The sequence below is a fragment of the Lathyrus oleraceus genome, chromosome 5 (assembly GCF_024323335.1).
Source record: "Lathyrus oleraceus cultivar Zhongwan6 chromosome 5, CAAS_Psat_ZW6_1.0, whole genome shotgun sequence".
In the NCBI taxonomy this organism is placed as follows: Eukaryota; Viridiplantae; Streptophyta; class Magnoliopsida; order Fabales; family Fabaceae; genus Lathyrus; species Lathyrus oleraceus.
Window position 1 is genome coordinate 528,094,461 of NC_066583.1, and position 13,522 is coordinate 528,107,982.

Here is a 13,522-nt window from a genome sequence, read left to right on the forward strand (position 1 = left end):
AAAATGTCAGAATACTATTTTTGTTGTGTTTAAAAGTGCTTTTCTTCTCTAGCTATTGATTTTGCTTCTCTCTATCTCATTTATTCACAAATCTTTTATCTCATTATTAGAAGTTTAAAATGAACAAATATTTTAAGAAATGAAACTTTAAATGTTTTTTAAGCAAAAATGTAATTAATAACAACAATAATCTTGAATGCATAAATAGACCTATTTTAAACTCTTAATATATATATAGTTATAAAATTCATAGTAATTTCAATGGACCAAACTCAAATTTACTTCAAATATTAGAAAATAATCATTAATACCACTTTAACTCAACTTTCATTAATAATAATACCACTTTAATTCAACTTTCTTTTCAAAATAGTGTGGTAAAATTGAATTTAAGTTTAACAAGACAATAAGAAAATTACAAATTAGTGCTAGAATTAGGTAATCCACTTATGTGAAAAGTAGGCAAAGCCACTATATTGGACATTGGAATGTGACAAGAAATTTCATTGTCAAGAAAAGATATAAGTTAATTAATATTATATTCCATGTGTGCCAAATGTTTTGAACAAAACTTCAGATTAATACACATGAATTTTTTTCAAATTTTCAGCAGTGTAAATTTTTCTGTTATCTTTCTATTCTCTACACTGTATAATACTGAATATAACATATTACAGTACAAATTTTGTCCCTTATTTACTTTGAAAATTGAGGGGGAAAAGCATATAAGAAGAAATCTACATTATATATTATTCATTATTTATTAGTAATATATATGAAACAAAGTGAGCTGTGTACTATACCAAATTCTCGTGAATCTCTTTAGTATGTATGTATGCTCTGTTAGCAACCCATTAGGCTTGCATTGTCTACTCCCTCAACTCATGCTTAGTTGGGTTGGGTCGGATCAACATTCGAGGATCGACGGTCGAGTTTCAACTGTGTATCTGACATTTTGAGGATTTCTGTAACTGAAAACCATGATTCAACATAATAGCCTTCTTTGCTGCAAGAATAATACTATAGCATAAGTATAAAAAAAAACATTACATTAGCAATTTATGAGATTGTGATCATATGCAGTTAAAAGATTAATTACAGCATTCAAAAAAGTTTGTACTTTTGAAGTTCACATTTAAAAGGGTTAAATTAGATTATGATAAAAATCAGAATTTTTTAAAAGGATGAAATTAAGAAAAGTGAAATTATTACATTAGTAACCTAAATACAATTATATTAGAACATATACTCATTACATATATGAGTAATTTGTCCTGAATCCTGATACATTAAACATCATAAAAGATGACAACATTGTCCTTAAGCAAATGCCAAACATTAAACATCATAAAATATAACATTGTACTTAAGCAAATGCCAAACTTAAGCTTACCCAGTTAAAAACATATAAGTTTAATACTAATAAAATAATTGGTACCACTACGAGTTCATGGAAAGTTTCTACGTATTGCACGCTTCCGGGTGACAACATTGAGGAGGCAGAGTGATTGGACACTTCAGGTTGATTGGACGCTTCAGGTTGACAACATTGAGGAGGCAGAGTGACCGTAAACTCATACCAACAATTGTCAATATATTTTTCCTCTGCATCTCTGTTGGAGGTAATTATCAAGATCAATATATTGACAAGGGTTGGGATGAGTTTGTGAAAGAAAATAAACTCATAAAGGAGGACGAGTTGATGCTTACAGTCACTCCACCTTGTCACTCTAAAGGAACTATCCATGAATTCCATGGGGTACCAATCATGTTCTAAAAGAAATCTATGTTTAATATTGTTGAAATGTGGTTGGGCCTAACTCAACCTTACAAAACCCGTTGATAGAGTGAGAATTACCCCAATTTATAAACTCATGTTAGCGGAAACCATAATAGGTGGCCCACCGGATCTTAAACGAGGCTCTAATACCATGTTGAAATGTGGTTGAGCCTAACTCAACCTTACAAAATCGATTGATAGAGTGAGGATTACCCCCATTTATAAACTCATGTTCAGGCCATATATTGTCCGATGTGGAACTCTTAACAAATATGAAACGAATTCCACGTGGTACCAGTTATGTTCTAAAAGAAATCTATGTTTAATGTGAAACTGATATGCGTAAATTTAAGGTGTTTTAAGTTTGACATGTGCCCAAGTACAATGCTGTTTTGTTACGATTTATGATGTTGAATGTAACAAGACAAATAGACCAGATATGTAATAAGTGTATGTTGCAAAATTATGTTATTTAGCTTATTATTGTGTTTTGAGATGATGTCACTTTTCTTAATTTAAACCTTATTAAAAAAACTTGATTCTTAAAAGATTTAACACTTTGATAATCAATAAAATGTAATCCATGTTAGTTGAATATGGATTGCATTGACTTTGGTCAAATGTTTATTTTAATGCAAGTAAAGTAATTTTCAACCTATGAGAGTGAGGAACAATTGTGAGGGACTCAAATACGATAAAATTATAATACGGTAAAACATCAAAACAAGTAAATTGATATTGTTACAAACGGAGCAATTTCAATCCATTGGTATGATAATTTATTATTTTTATGAAGCAAATATTATAATCAAAGATTTATAGTGCTAAATGAAAATATGAGCTAATATTTTGTTTTCAGTTTTTTCAGGAAGAAGACATATTTTATGAAGAATTAGTTTATTACATGCAATGCAAGATTGTGATTTTTTTTATTGTTAAAATGTAATGTTTCATATTGACAAGAAGCAATAAAAAGTTATTTTGGTCTCTGTATCACTTTTGTTAGATTGGTTCAAAAATTAAGCATGTTGTAGACAAACATATATAGTCTAACTATTTCATATCTAATATTTAATTTCTTTCATATATCTATCTATACTATTCTAAGTTCGAAGCTTATATCACCTAACTATTTTGTAAGATGGCATAACTTTTTCCTGTGCGTTGCACGGGTGTTAATCACTAGTATCAAACAATGATCAACTTACTCGAAACTTTGGCTGCTTCATATTCTCCAGTAAATCAGTAATTTCAAGCTGCTTCATCACAGCGGCGTGTAGTACCTGCAGAAAATGCACACAATTTTGAACACTATAATCAAAAGACATAGACGAGTGGTGAAAGAATATATGAATACCCTCTTTGTCTTCTCAAGGTCAAACTCAACGGACTTTATTCTATCCAAGGAATCCATAAGCATTTTCTCCTTCTCCAAAGGCATGCCATCGGGTTTCTTGTTAAGTTCGTCGAATACTTTTTCTAGTCTCTGAAGACGTTGTTCGCATGGAAGAATGCACTCTCTTTCAGTAGCTGCTTCAATAGCTTCTGAATGGTTATTAATGTCACGATCCGTGGAATTTGATGGGTGAACAATGTTAGGTGTTCTCCAAAATTCAAATCTTAGGCTGAAGATGAACCCAACAAGTCTTTCAATGAAGGATGCCAGCGCTTGTGGCACATATAAGAAATTTACTTTAGCTATTTTTTCCTTGATAACACTTAACAAATTGCTGACCAAAGCACCTGAAAAATAAAAGTAATCATATTGAAATACTTGTCAATATTTTCAACTTCCACATCCAAATATACCAAGGTATATGCACAACTTGAATTCTACATGGAACATATGAAAGGAACTTATAAATATAATTGGTTCAATACCTTCTGAATTTGTCCTATAAGCAACATTTCCGGTATCATTAATTTGCAAGGACTGCATTCGAGTAAGATGAAGTTGGTCACTTTCAATCACATTCTGAGCCGATAGAGCACTATCGTCACAGCTGTAGTAGCCATTGGCGTCTGGTGCCCTTACCTGCATATGACAGAGTGATTAGGTATGATTAAAAGTTCAAGACAGTCACTTAAAATGTACATGAAGAATGTTAAGATGACAATGAGGATTCTAAATAAGTATGAGGAGATTTTGAAACTCACTTCTTCACGAACTGGTGCTAAACGAGGATAATTACCGCTCCGTTGTCTGGTAGGAGATGAGTAATCATTAAAATCAGACCCTGATTCTGCTGTTGACGAGCCACTGCATCGCTCCTGGAGGATGAGGAAAAAGTTAATAAAACGTGTGTACCAACCATAAAATAGTAAACACTTGTGAAATCCCAAGTTTTTTTTATGTCCAAGAGACAGAAACTTGCCTTCAGTGATTGTAACTGAAAGGAGTCAAAATTGTGCTGTTCATTGGACGCCCTGGTGATTTGCCTCACAAAAGTTCCCTCCGCATTACGTACAAGCTAAAATCAAAATATTTTCATCAGTTTTCCAAATGCTAGTTTGACAAGGCATCTTCTAAACCATATATATTTTCAAAAGCATATTTTCAAAAGCATGCACACGTAAAGAGAGTAAATCAGATGGAGAAGAGTCAAACAGCTAGAGGCAAAGGAAGACTTAGAAAAACTATAGGAGAAGTTATTAAAAAAGATCTCGAGATTAACGATTTGATAGAAGCATGATCCTGAATAGAACATTATGGCAGGAGTTGGTCCATGTAGCCAACCCCACTTAGTGGGATAAGGCTTGATTGTTGTTGTTTCTATGCACAAGTAAGAGCTAAGAAGCGAGATAGCAGAGAAACTTTACCTTCATGATATTATGATCATTCCATGGACCCTTGTTAGTCTTAAGACATCCACCATCGCGGGAACATGTACATGAACCACCTAGAAAATCTGGCAACTGACTGCATAATTCATTTGCACACACCAAACACCAAATACATCAGTAAGTTAAATAGAAATTACAATGCAGCATGGTGAAGCCACAGAGGCATACCTAGAGTCAATGACTTCCTGTAATTTATATAGAGACTTAGATTCAAGAATCTGAAAATTATGGAAATGAATGTAAGAATCAGCAGTGTTGTAGGAAACGAACATGTTAAAGATTACTAGTTGATAGTTATATCCTTCACCTGTATCTTTGCAGTAGTTTTGGGATCAAGAAATTTCTGTGCAGCAGGCCAAAGCATCTTCTTAAAGCCAGTACCAGCATTCACAATGTACATTTGATGTAATGTCTGTAAATACAAATGGAGAATTATCACACAGAAATGAAAAAGGCGGAAAATAAAAGTTACTTTGAGAATGGCAGGATAAAAACCTCAGGATAGTAGCAGCTATCTATTTTAGCTATGGAAGACAAGAGATTTGTTGCAGTAGGTGAGAAATTCTTTATTCCCTGCATCACACATTTCAATGGCAGCTAAAATTTCGGCAGAAAAACATTTCGATAACTTGCAAACAAGGAAATCCTTAAAATTGAGAAACACCAAACAACACCCTCATTGGTCACTAAATGGATTGGTTTTTAGGCAGATACCATTTTCATAGAATCAAAAACATATAAACAATCTACTATCAGTAAGAACACAGACTATCAGACACGCAGAATAATCAACAGATTTCAGTATCAGTGTAATCCAACATACCAAGCCTTGTACATCCAATATTGTAGTCGTCGAAAAAATCTGTCTCTTTGCTGCAATGGAACATGCGGGAAATTTCTCATGCAGAGCCTTCTCGAACTCCTGGACATGGTATCTCAAATATCGATCTATTGTGGTGATGCGCATCAAGCGGCTTGGATGAGCTTTCCCAAGCCTCTCAATGTAAACTGGCCTACCTTCCTTATCGACTCCATGGTAACCTTGAGGATAATACTGCAATACTCCTTCCAGCTCTTCAAATTCAAAATCCTTCAAGGATAATGATTGCATTAGAAGCAAATAAAGCATGTATGAAGCGTCTTACGCAAATCCTATTGTCCTTCTGTTACACTTATGGTCCAAATCAACCATACCTTTCATGGCTATGTCATAAATTAGAATCATTACCTCAAGAATTGTATCAGTTCCATATTCCTTTCGCCACACAAGCATTTCTTCCCACATCTGAATTGTGTTCTCAATATTAAAATCCCTAGCTTTAAGAAACCTACCGGGAAATAGAAAACAAAAAGAGTCAATGTTTTGTGAGCGAATAAAATGCACGGAACTCGTGAGTATGCCCTTTCAACAACAAAAGAGCTAAACAGTTCATCAAGGTAACTAAGCTACAAAATCCATTTGCCGATATAATTTGAGGAGAAAAATAAAGAAGAAGTACCTCAACAACGAATGATAATCGTCATGCTTTGGAGGCAAACTTCCCCTTTCAACAAGTCTTTGGCGCAATTCAAGCACAGCAGTCTCCTCTCTCGCATCTCTCACATCCTCAATAGCCACCGACGGAACCCTATAATCAATTTTCTTTTTCCCTCTCTTCTTAAGTGAATGAGTGAATTTAGAAGATGCATTCATCGCCTTCTTCTTGAATGTTCCGATTTTAGAATACTGCCGCCTCTCATCTTCCGAATTCTCAACATCCGATCTCCTCTCCCTAATTTCATCATTACTACATTGCCCTTCAAATCCTTCCAACACATTTTAATTACAAAATCAGATTCTTCACACACAAAATCATACCAATCACAATTCAAAACACACATTATAAACCATAAAATCACAGTACCTGACATTTCAGTCCAACTGAAAACCAAAGAATGTTTAACCTAATTTTTGAATCAGGAAATCAAATTCATAGCAAACTCCTTCATAAATCACTCCTCCAAATTCTACAAAATTCAAACAAATAAATTAATAAATAAATAAAAATTCACAGCAAAATACTAGTATATCACAAACAAACAAATTAATTAATTAATTAATTCAAGCAAACTCAATTAAAAGAAAACAGTAACTAATACAACAAAATAATCCAAATACTATAGCAACTTCATCATCATTATCAAAACTAATCAATCAAAACTAATGCTACAAGAATTCTTAAAATTAAAAATTAAAAAAAAAAGTATAAAAAAAAAAAACTCAGTAATTGAATTGGTAAAGTGCAAGAACATAGCGACAAATCTACATTACTTGAGCTGAATCTCAAAATCAAATCGAATGCGTAAAACCAAAACTACGCAGAAAGATAGAGAAAACGAAGCAAAACCTCAGATTCGAAAAACGACTTGTCGTTTGAGAGTTTTCGAAACTCGATGAAGATTGTCGTATGAACCAGTTAGCATTCCCAAGCAAAGAAACGAACTTCGAAAATTGAAAACGTAGAGATTTTATTTTTAATTTTTCTAATTTAATTTTAATTTTTTGAGCTTAAGAGAAAAAAATATGAAGTTTTTATAATGAAAATGAAAATGAAAAAATGCGTTATTATGAAATGAATACGAAGAAGAAGAGAGAGGAACTTTATGTTATAACTATAATTAATTAACTATTATTTAATATATTGGTTTTAGATCCATGCTTGCATTTATTTATTTATTCAAAAATAATAATTTAAAACGCATTAAATTAGTTTTTATTACTACTATTTAAAAGTGCTTGATTATTTTTGGAAAAGATATTTTTCAGCGTTTACTATTAGAATAGAAATAATAATAATAATAATAATAATAATAATAATAATAATAATAATAATAATAATAATGATAAAATAATTGAATATAGTAGAAAGTGCATCTTATCTTGGCTAATATTCTTTCTTTCTCTTTTTTTAAGTTTCCTTTATTCTTTTTTTATTACTTTTTCTCTTTAGAAATATTTACTATCTTTTTTTTTTCAAATTAATCTAATGAGTTCACTTCAAATGAATGTCATTTTATAATTGTGTTTTATTAAATAAAAAAATAAAGTTAATTTTTAATCTTATGTTTTTTATATAATCACATATTTTCACTTTTTAATTCTATTAAATTATAATAAATTAAATTAGCATGAATTTTTTTAATAAAATTATATCAACAACTTATTTATTTCAATAAATAAATAAATATTATTATCAAAATTTAAATTTTAGATTATTTGTTTTTATAGATGACAAACAGATGTTATGTTTGGCTCTTTTAAGTTTATTTTGTAAAATTTTGAAAAAATTAAACAAAATAACACAAAATACATATACTGTTTGAATGATAGTTGACAATATTATATTTTTTAAATTTAAAATTTCGTTAAAAATATTTATATTCGAATTTATAAAAACCAAAAATAAATGTTTTTGTCCATTTAATTGTCATAGAAGAAGTGTAAAATTGAAATTGTATGAAGAATATTAAAAAGTTGGGTGAAAAATGAGAAATTGTGTGATATTTATTGATGTGACCCTTGAAGGTTCCAGCAATTGGCTTCACATGAAGCATCTCCCACCGAGTACACGTGTCATGCCATTTTTGTGCTTGTTGTTTTGTTTTTTAGTTTTAAAAGTTTCAAATATAAATTATTAAATTTATCTATTTATACTTTATTGAATTATTTGTGGGGTAATGATTTGTTTACTTTTTCCTTTCTTTATATTTGTTCTCTTAATACTTGTAGATTATCCTAAAAGATTCATCAATGGTATTAATGTGACACTCTAAATCACAATATAATATATAATTGATGGTTATGCTGTTAAATTTTTATTATAGTTACATTAGTTTTTAGTAATTGTTACATTAATTAAACAATGACGGTTAAGAATAAGCAAACGTGAGTTAACAATTTGAAAAATAACGCGTGGAAAAACTTCATATTAATTAATTAGAAAAATAGAGGTTCAAGTAAGTTAGAGAATCCACATATATATTATTTTAAATTTTTTTAAAAAAATAATTATATTTTCAATTTAAATACTAAAATAACATATTTTTTAAATTAATTATTGAAATAACCATATTTCATTACTTATGTGTCAGTTGAACTGACGCATCTAATTGCCAATCAAAGGAGGCGTCATATTCACTGGTGCATGCATGCAGCCATGCATGTGAAGGCGTCACATGCAATGGCGCATGCATGTGAATATGCCACATGCATTGCTGCATACATGTAGGCATGTGAGTGTGCGTCACATGCATTGACGCATGCATGTAGTCATGTGTGTGTGTCTAAAGATAATGGCGCATGCATCTGTGTGTTGATCTATAAATACACAACGTTTCGCTCGTAATTTTTCACACAACTTCTTACTCTCCTTTCATTTTTCTTCAATCACCTTCAATTTTCTTTTCTTTAAAATGTCTAAATATTCATATATTCACAAGAGAATTTTCGATTTAATCTTTTCAGTAGTGCAGCCTCCAATAAAGATCTGACTTTGGAATATAGAAACGTTCGAACGTCTTAATAGAACCTTGAACCGTTGGTTGGATGAAGAAATTGCAGAGGGTGAAAGGATCATAAGAATTCAATGGCTTGAGTCCACGTTCAACCAAAATGGAGAAGTTCGTTTATGGGTGAATATTAAGATAGAGACCTTCATAGGATGATGTATACTATGTAATGTTGTTGTAATCGCATAGTTATGTTGTTTATGTGTTGTATTTGTTAGTGGTGGTATTTTATTTGTTGTAGTTTGTTGTGCTGTTGTTTATGTGTTGCTTATTTGTTGTATTTGTTTGTGATAGTATTTCCTCACAAAGTTATCATATGAAATGAATGTTGTATTTAATATAAAGTAAAAGAGTTACAATTAAAATTATTTTGTTGTGCTTGTTTCAACACTGGGACATTTAATACGATTATGATTGGGTTGGCGACATGAACTACATAATATAACTATTTTGTTCGCCGTATCCATCTTGGTTCGAATACGGGTGCTGTTTGGGCGACCTTTTTTCTTTCTTCGTATTATTTTATTGTGCTAGAGAATGTCCCTTTGATATGCAGGTAAATAATCCTCTTTTGCTACCATTGAAAAGTTAATTTTGTAAACATTGGAAATACTTATGACTTTGTAAACGTCGGATAGTAAGTAGGATGGATCTCGTCGAACCTTTGAACATGTAGTTATGACATGGGAGCAGGGCCTATGAAAGGCTTGGAACTTTTGCAGTCGCACCAACCTCTATCTAGTTCCACTCGACAGTGTCCCATCGACATGCCTTCATTATGATCCATGGACTCAACAACACTGTACCAACCTTTAATACGGTCAAACACCGTGACCACATGTGTGTTAACTTTGATAGTTTCCTCTTTAATGAACTTCATTGAAGCATCACTTAACAACTTTCCAAATTGTAACACTAAACTCGATTTGGAACGTCTGGTCTCAAACAACGTCCCTAGCCTGAAATAGGTTGCTTACACTAAAGTGGTTATAGGTAGGTTTCAAATTCCTTTGAAGACAGAGTTCATTGATTCCACGAGATTTGTTGTCATGTGGCCCCAACGTTGACCATTGTCATATGCCCTAGTCCACTTCTCTAATGGAATATTGTCGATCCACCTTACTACATATGCATTTGACAATCTGATGTCTTCACGGTAGTGTTTAAAAGAAGGTTCTGTTAATGTATACCATGCGTTGATAACCTTTTTCCGCAACGTTTTGTCTTTGATCTCCCGCATGAAATTTTAAGCGATATGTCTAATGCAGTAGACATGCATCGACGGAGGGTCCTGCCAACCATTATCAATGTTTTTGTAGGCACTCACTATTGAAGGGTGTCAGTCTGAGGTCAAACATAAGTTAGGTTGAGGAGCAACGTACAATTAATTTTTTTTGGGGGAAAAAACTCCATCCCTCAATAGTCTCCCCTTCAACTAGGACAAATGTGATTGGAAAAATGTTGTTGTTGCCATCTTGTGTCATTACCATCAACAGTGTTCCTTTATATTTCCCGTACAATCATATACCACCAATTTGTATAATAGGTTCACATAAAGCAAAACCTTTGATGCATGGTTGATACGCCCAAAAGAGTCGGTGGAATATTTCATTAACAATATCACAAGTCCCGTCTGGGGTATACGCCGATAACGTTTCTAAATTGACAATAGTCCCTAGAGCATAATGTTTAAGAGCCACCAAGTATTTTGGAAGTTGTTTGTATGACTCCTCCCAATTGCCAAACACTTTTTCAATTGCCTCAGTCCTAGCTATCCAAGTCTTCCTATATGATGGAGTATAGTTGTATTATGTTACAATATGAGAGATTATTGTACTCACCTTTAACGAAGGATTGTCGCTAATGACATACAAAATTTCATCGCATATTAACTGAGAGATGAGTTTGCGATGGTCTTGCATGGGTTCGTGATTAAGCATGTGTGAACTGGACCCATAAAACCAATCTCCCAAGAATTACTCCTCTTCTTGTAAGATGCTGACAACCGGAACAGGCAGAGCTCATTTCGATAACAAATCTTATACCTTGTTGCATTAGTTCGGTCAACCCTATAATCAACTGATAATTCTATGTGATACTTTTTCATGGCTCTGACATAGTCTTCTTTTGTGCGAAATTTGTCTCCTTCTTTCAATGATCCTTGAATTTACACATAAGGATTGTAAAATATATCCGAAGAAGGTTCATTTGTACCCAAATTCAAGCTTGTCATATGTTAAGGTGGACAATATACATGACTAGCTGGTAATGGATCTTCTTCTTCATCATCATTCACCATTGAATCAACCAATAACTCGGGTTCTTCTTCTTCCTCGTCAACAACATCGACTTCAGCTTGTTTGTCGTCATCAATTTCACAAAACACTTGTGACGGATCAACGAACTGAGAAACTTGATTTTATTGTGATAATATATATAACTATATATCATTGTACCCATATTGTTCATGACTAAGAAGCATATGGTGAACATCATCATCATCTCGAATCTTCAACTGATAAAACTTTACTTGGTTGTCTGCAAAGAACACTGGATTTTTGTAGATGATTTATCCCACCTGACTACACTGCAATTTCTTTTCTATTCTTTGTTTCAAATTTGAAAATTTTGAACGTCTATTTATTGTAAACCGAGTTACTTCCGTGTTACGAAAATAAAAACCGAATAAGTGACACTCAAATATTTCAAAATCGGTATGGGCACTGATCATGTAATATGATGATGAAGACATTTTTTTGAAATGTAAGTTTAGTGTTTGATGGTGAGTGCATTGATCACATATTAGCATGTAGTTAAATAGGGTAGATGGTGAAGGCAACGCATGCAGAAGACAAGGCAAGTGTACTGATCATGTATCAACTTTTTAAAGAATCTGCAGGATTCCATGCAGAGACAAGACAAGACAAACGCCCTTAATAATGGCGTCTGCAAGATTCTTCTGCCCTAATAAGCCAAGGCATGCGCCTGCATGATTCTCTGCAAAGATGCTTATGTCCTAACAAGACAAGACATGCGCCCTTATCAATGGCACGTGATCATATGCATAAAGCAACTCATTCGCCCTCTTCAATGACTGCTACTCATATGCATGCTTAAACATAAGGCATGCACCCTTACCACTGACGCATCCTCACATGCATTCAAAAATAAAAGGCATGCGCCCTTACCAATGGCGCATTCACATATACATCACATGCTGCAACTTACCAACCTATCTCATCTATAAATACTACAACACTCAACCTATCTCTGCAACACTCAACATCTCTGCAATACTCATCCTCTTTGTCACACTCAACCTATCTACAATACTCAACCTCTCTGTCACACCTAATCTTTCGGCAACACTCAACCTATCTACAACATCCAACCTCTTTCTAACACTTAACCTCTCTACACCACTCAACCTCTCTGCAATAATATGTCTCTATTGACTATAGATGATGAACATCGAGGAACAATCGATAATATTACGACATTTGTATGTTATTACTTAATCTCTTATTTTGTAACAAAATGTCTATATTGTTTATTACTTCTTCTTACTTATTTCTTACTTATGTTTTATTAGGATCCAAAGAGATTTCGATGTCGTGTACATGAATATGTACCACACAATCATTTGATGGAACCATATATTCGAGGATGCAGTTTTGGTAATCTACTCAACATAATTTCATACTCAGTTGACTACAAATTTATTCTTGCTTTATTAGAGAGATGGAGACCCGAGACTCACACATTTCACCTTCCTTTCGGTGGATGTACTGTCACACTTAAGGGCGTCTACATGTTGTTAGGTCTATGTATCGATGGTAATGCCGTAAATGATAGACTTAACCAAGATAACACTATATGCAATGAATTGTTGGGTACCCCTTTGTGTGAAGACACAACTACGGGAGAGACTTCTGGTCAACCTAGGGGTCAAGGTATTAATTTAAAATATCTTAAACAATATTATTCAAGTATAACATTAAACGAATAATTTACCGAGTATGAAAAGATAATTAAAGATCGGTGTTATATTATGATTCTATTTGGTAATTTTTTATTTCCTAAAAGTACCGATAATACAGTAAATATTATGTATTTTCCATTGTCACGAAACATAAATAAGGTAAGCACATATAGTTGGGGTTCAACTGTTTCGTCCCATCTATATAGTTCATTGTGTAAAAATGCCAAAAAAAATACTTGTACATTTTATTCTTGCGCCTATTTGCTACAAGCATGTGGTTGGTCAAGACTGCCGTCACTCGCCCCGGTCAACGAGAAGCCATTCACATTCCCCTATGCAACAAAGTAAGTTTAAAATTTCACCTTCTA

The 13,522-nt window shown here is 32.8% G+C and overlaps 1 protein-coding gene across 1 annotated transcript; it reads right to left on the reverse strand.

The window, feature by feature from the left end:
* Window positions 1-522: 522 nt before the first annotated feature.
* Window positions 523-7,241, reverse strand: LOC127086097 (phosphatidylinositol/phosphatidylcholine transfer protein SFH13). The gene is made up of 15 exons (XM_051026790.1): window positions 7,012-7,241; window positions 6,529-6,631; window positions 6,124-6,430; window positions 5,853-5,952; window positions 5,448-5,714; window positions 5,120-5,197; window positions 4,932-5,036; window positions 4,793-4,842; window positions 4,601-4,700; window positions 4,156-4,251; window positions 3,938-4,051; window positions 3,662-3,815; window positions 3,138-3,523; window positions 2,989-3,063; window positions 523-1,006 (listed from the first exon to the last, which is right to left on the reverse strand). The coding sequence occupies exons 2-15, from the start codon at window positions 6,533-6,535 to the stop codon at window positions 986-988; spliced, it is 1,860 nt and encodes a 619-aa protein (XP_050882747.1). The 5' UTR covers window positions 6,536-6,631; window positions 7,012-7,241; the 3' UTR covers window positions 523-985.
* Between the last annotated feature and the right edge of the window lie 6,281 nt (window positions 7,242-13,522).

Coding starts and splice junctions, on each gene's coding strand:
- LOC127086097 (XM_051026790.1), bottom strand. Junction 4,701..4,792: donor CAGGAAGTCATTGACTCTAG/GTATGCCTCTGT, acceptor TGAATTATGCAG/TCAGTTGCCAGATTTTCTAG. Junction 3,064..3,137: donor ACCTTGAGAAGACAAAGAGG/GTATTCATATAT, acceptor CATTTTCTGCAG/GTACTACACGCCGCTGTGAT.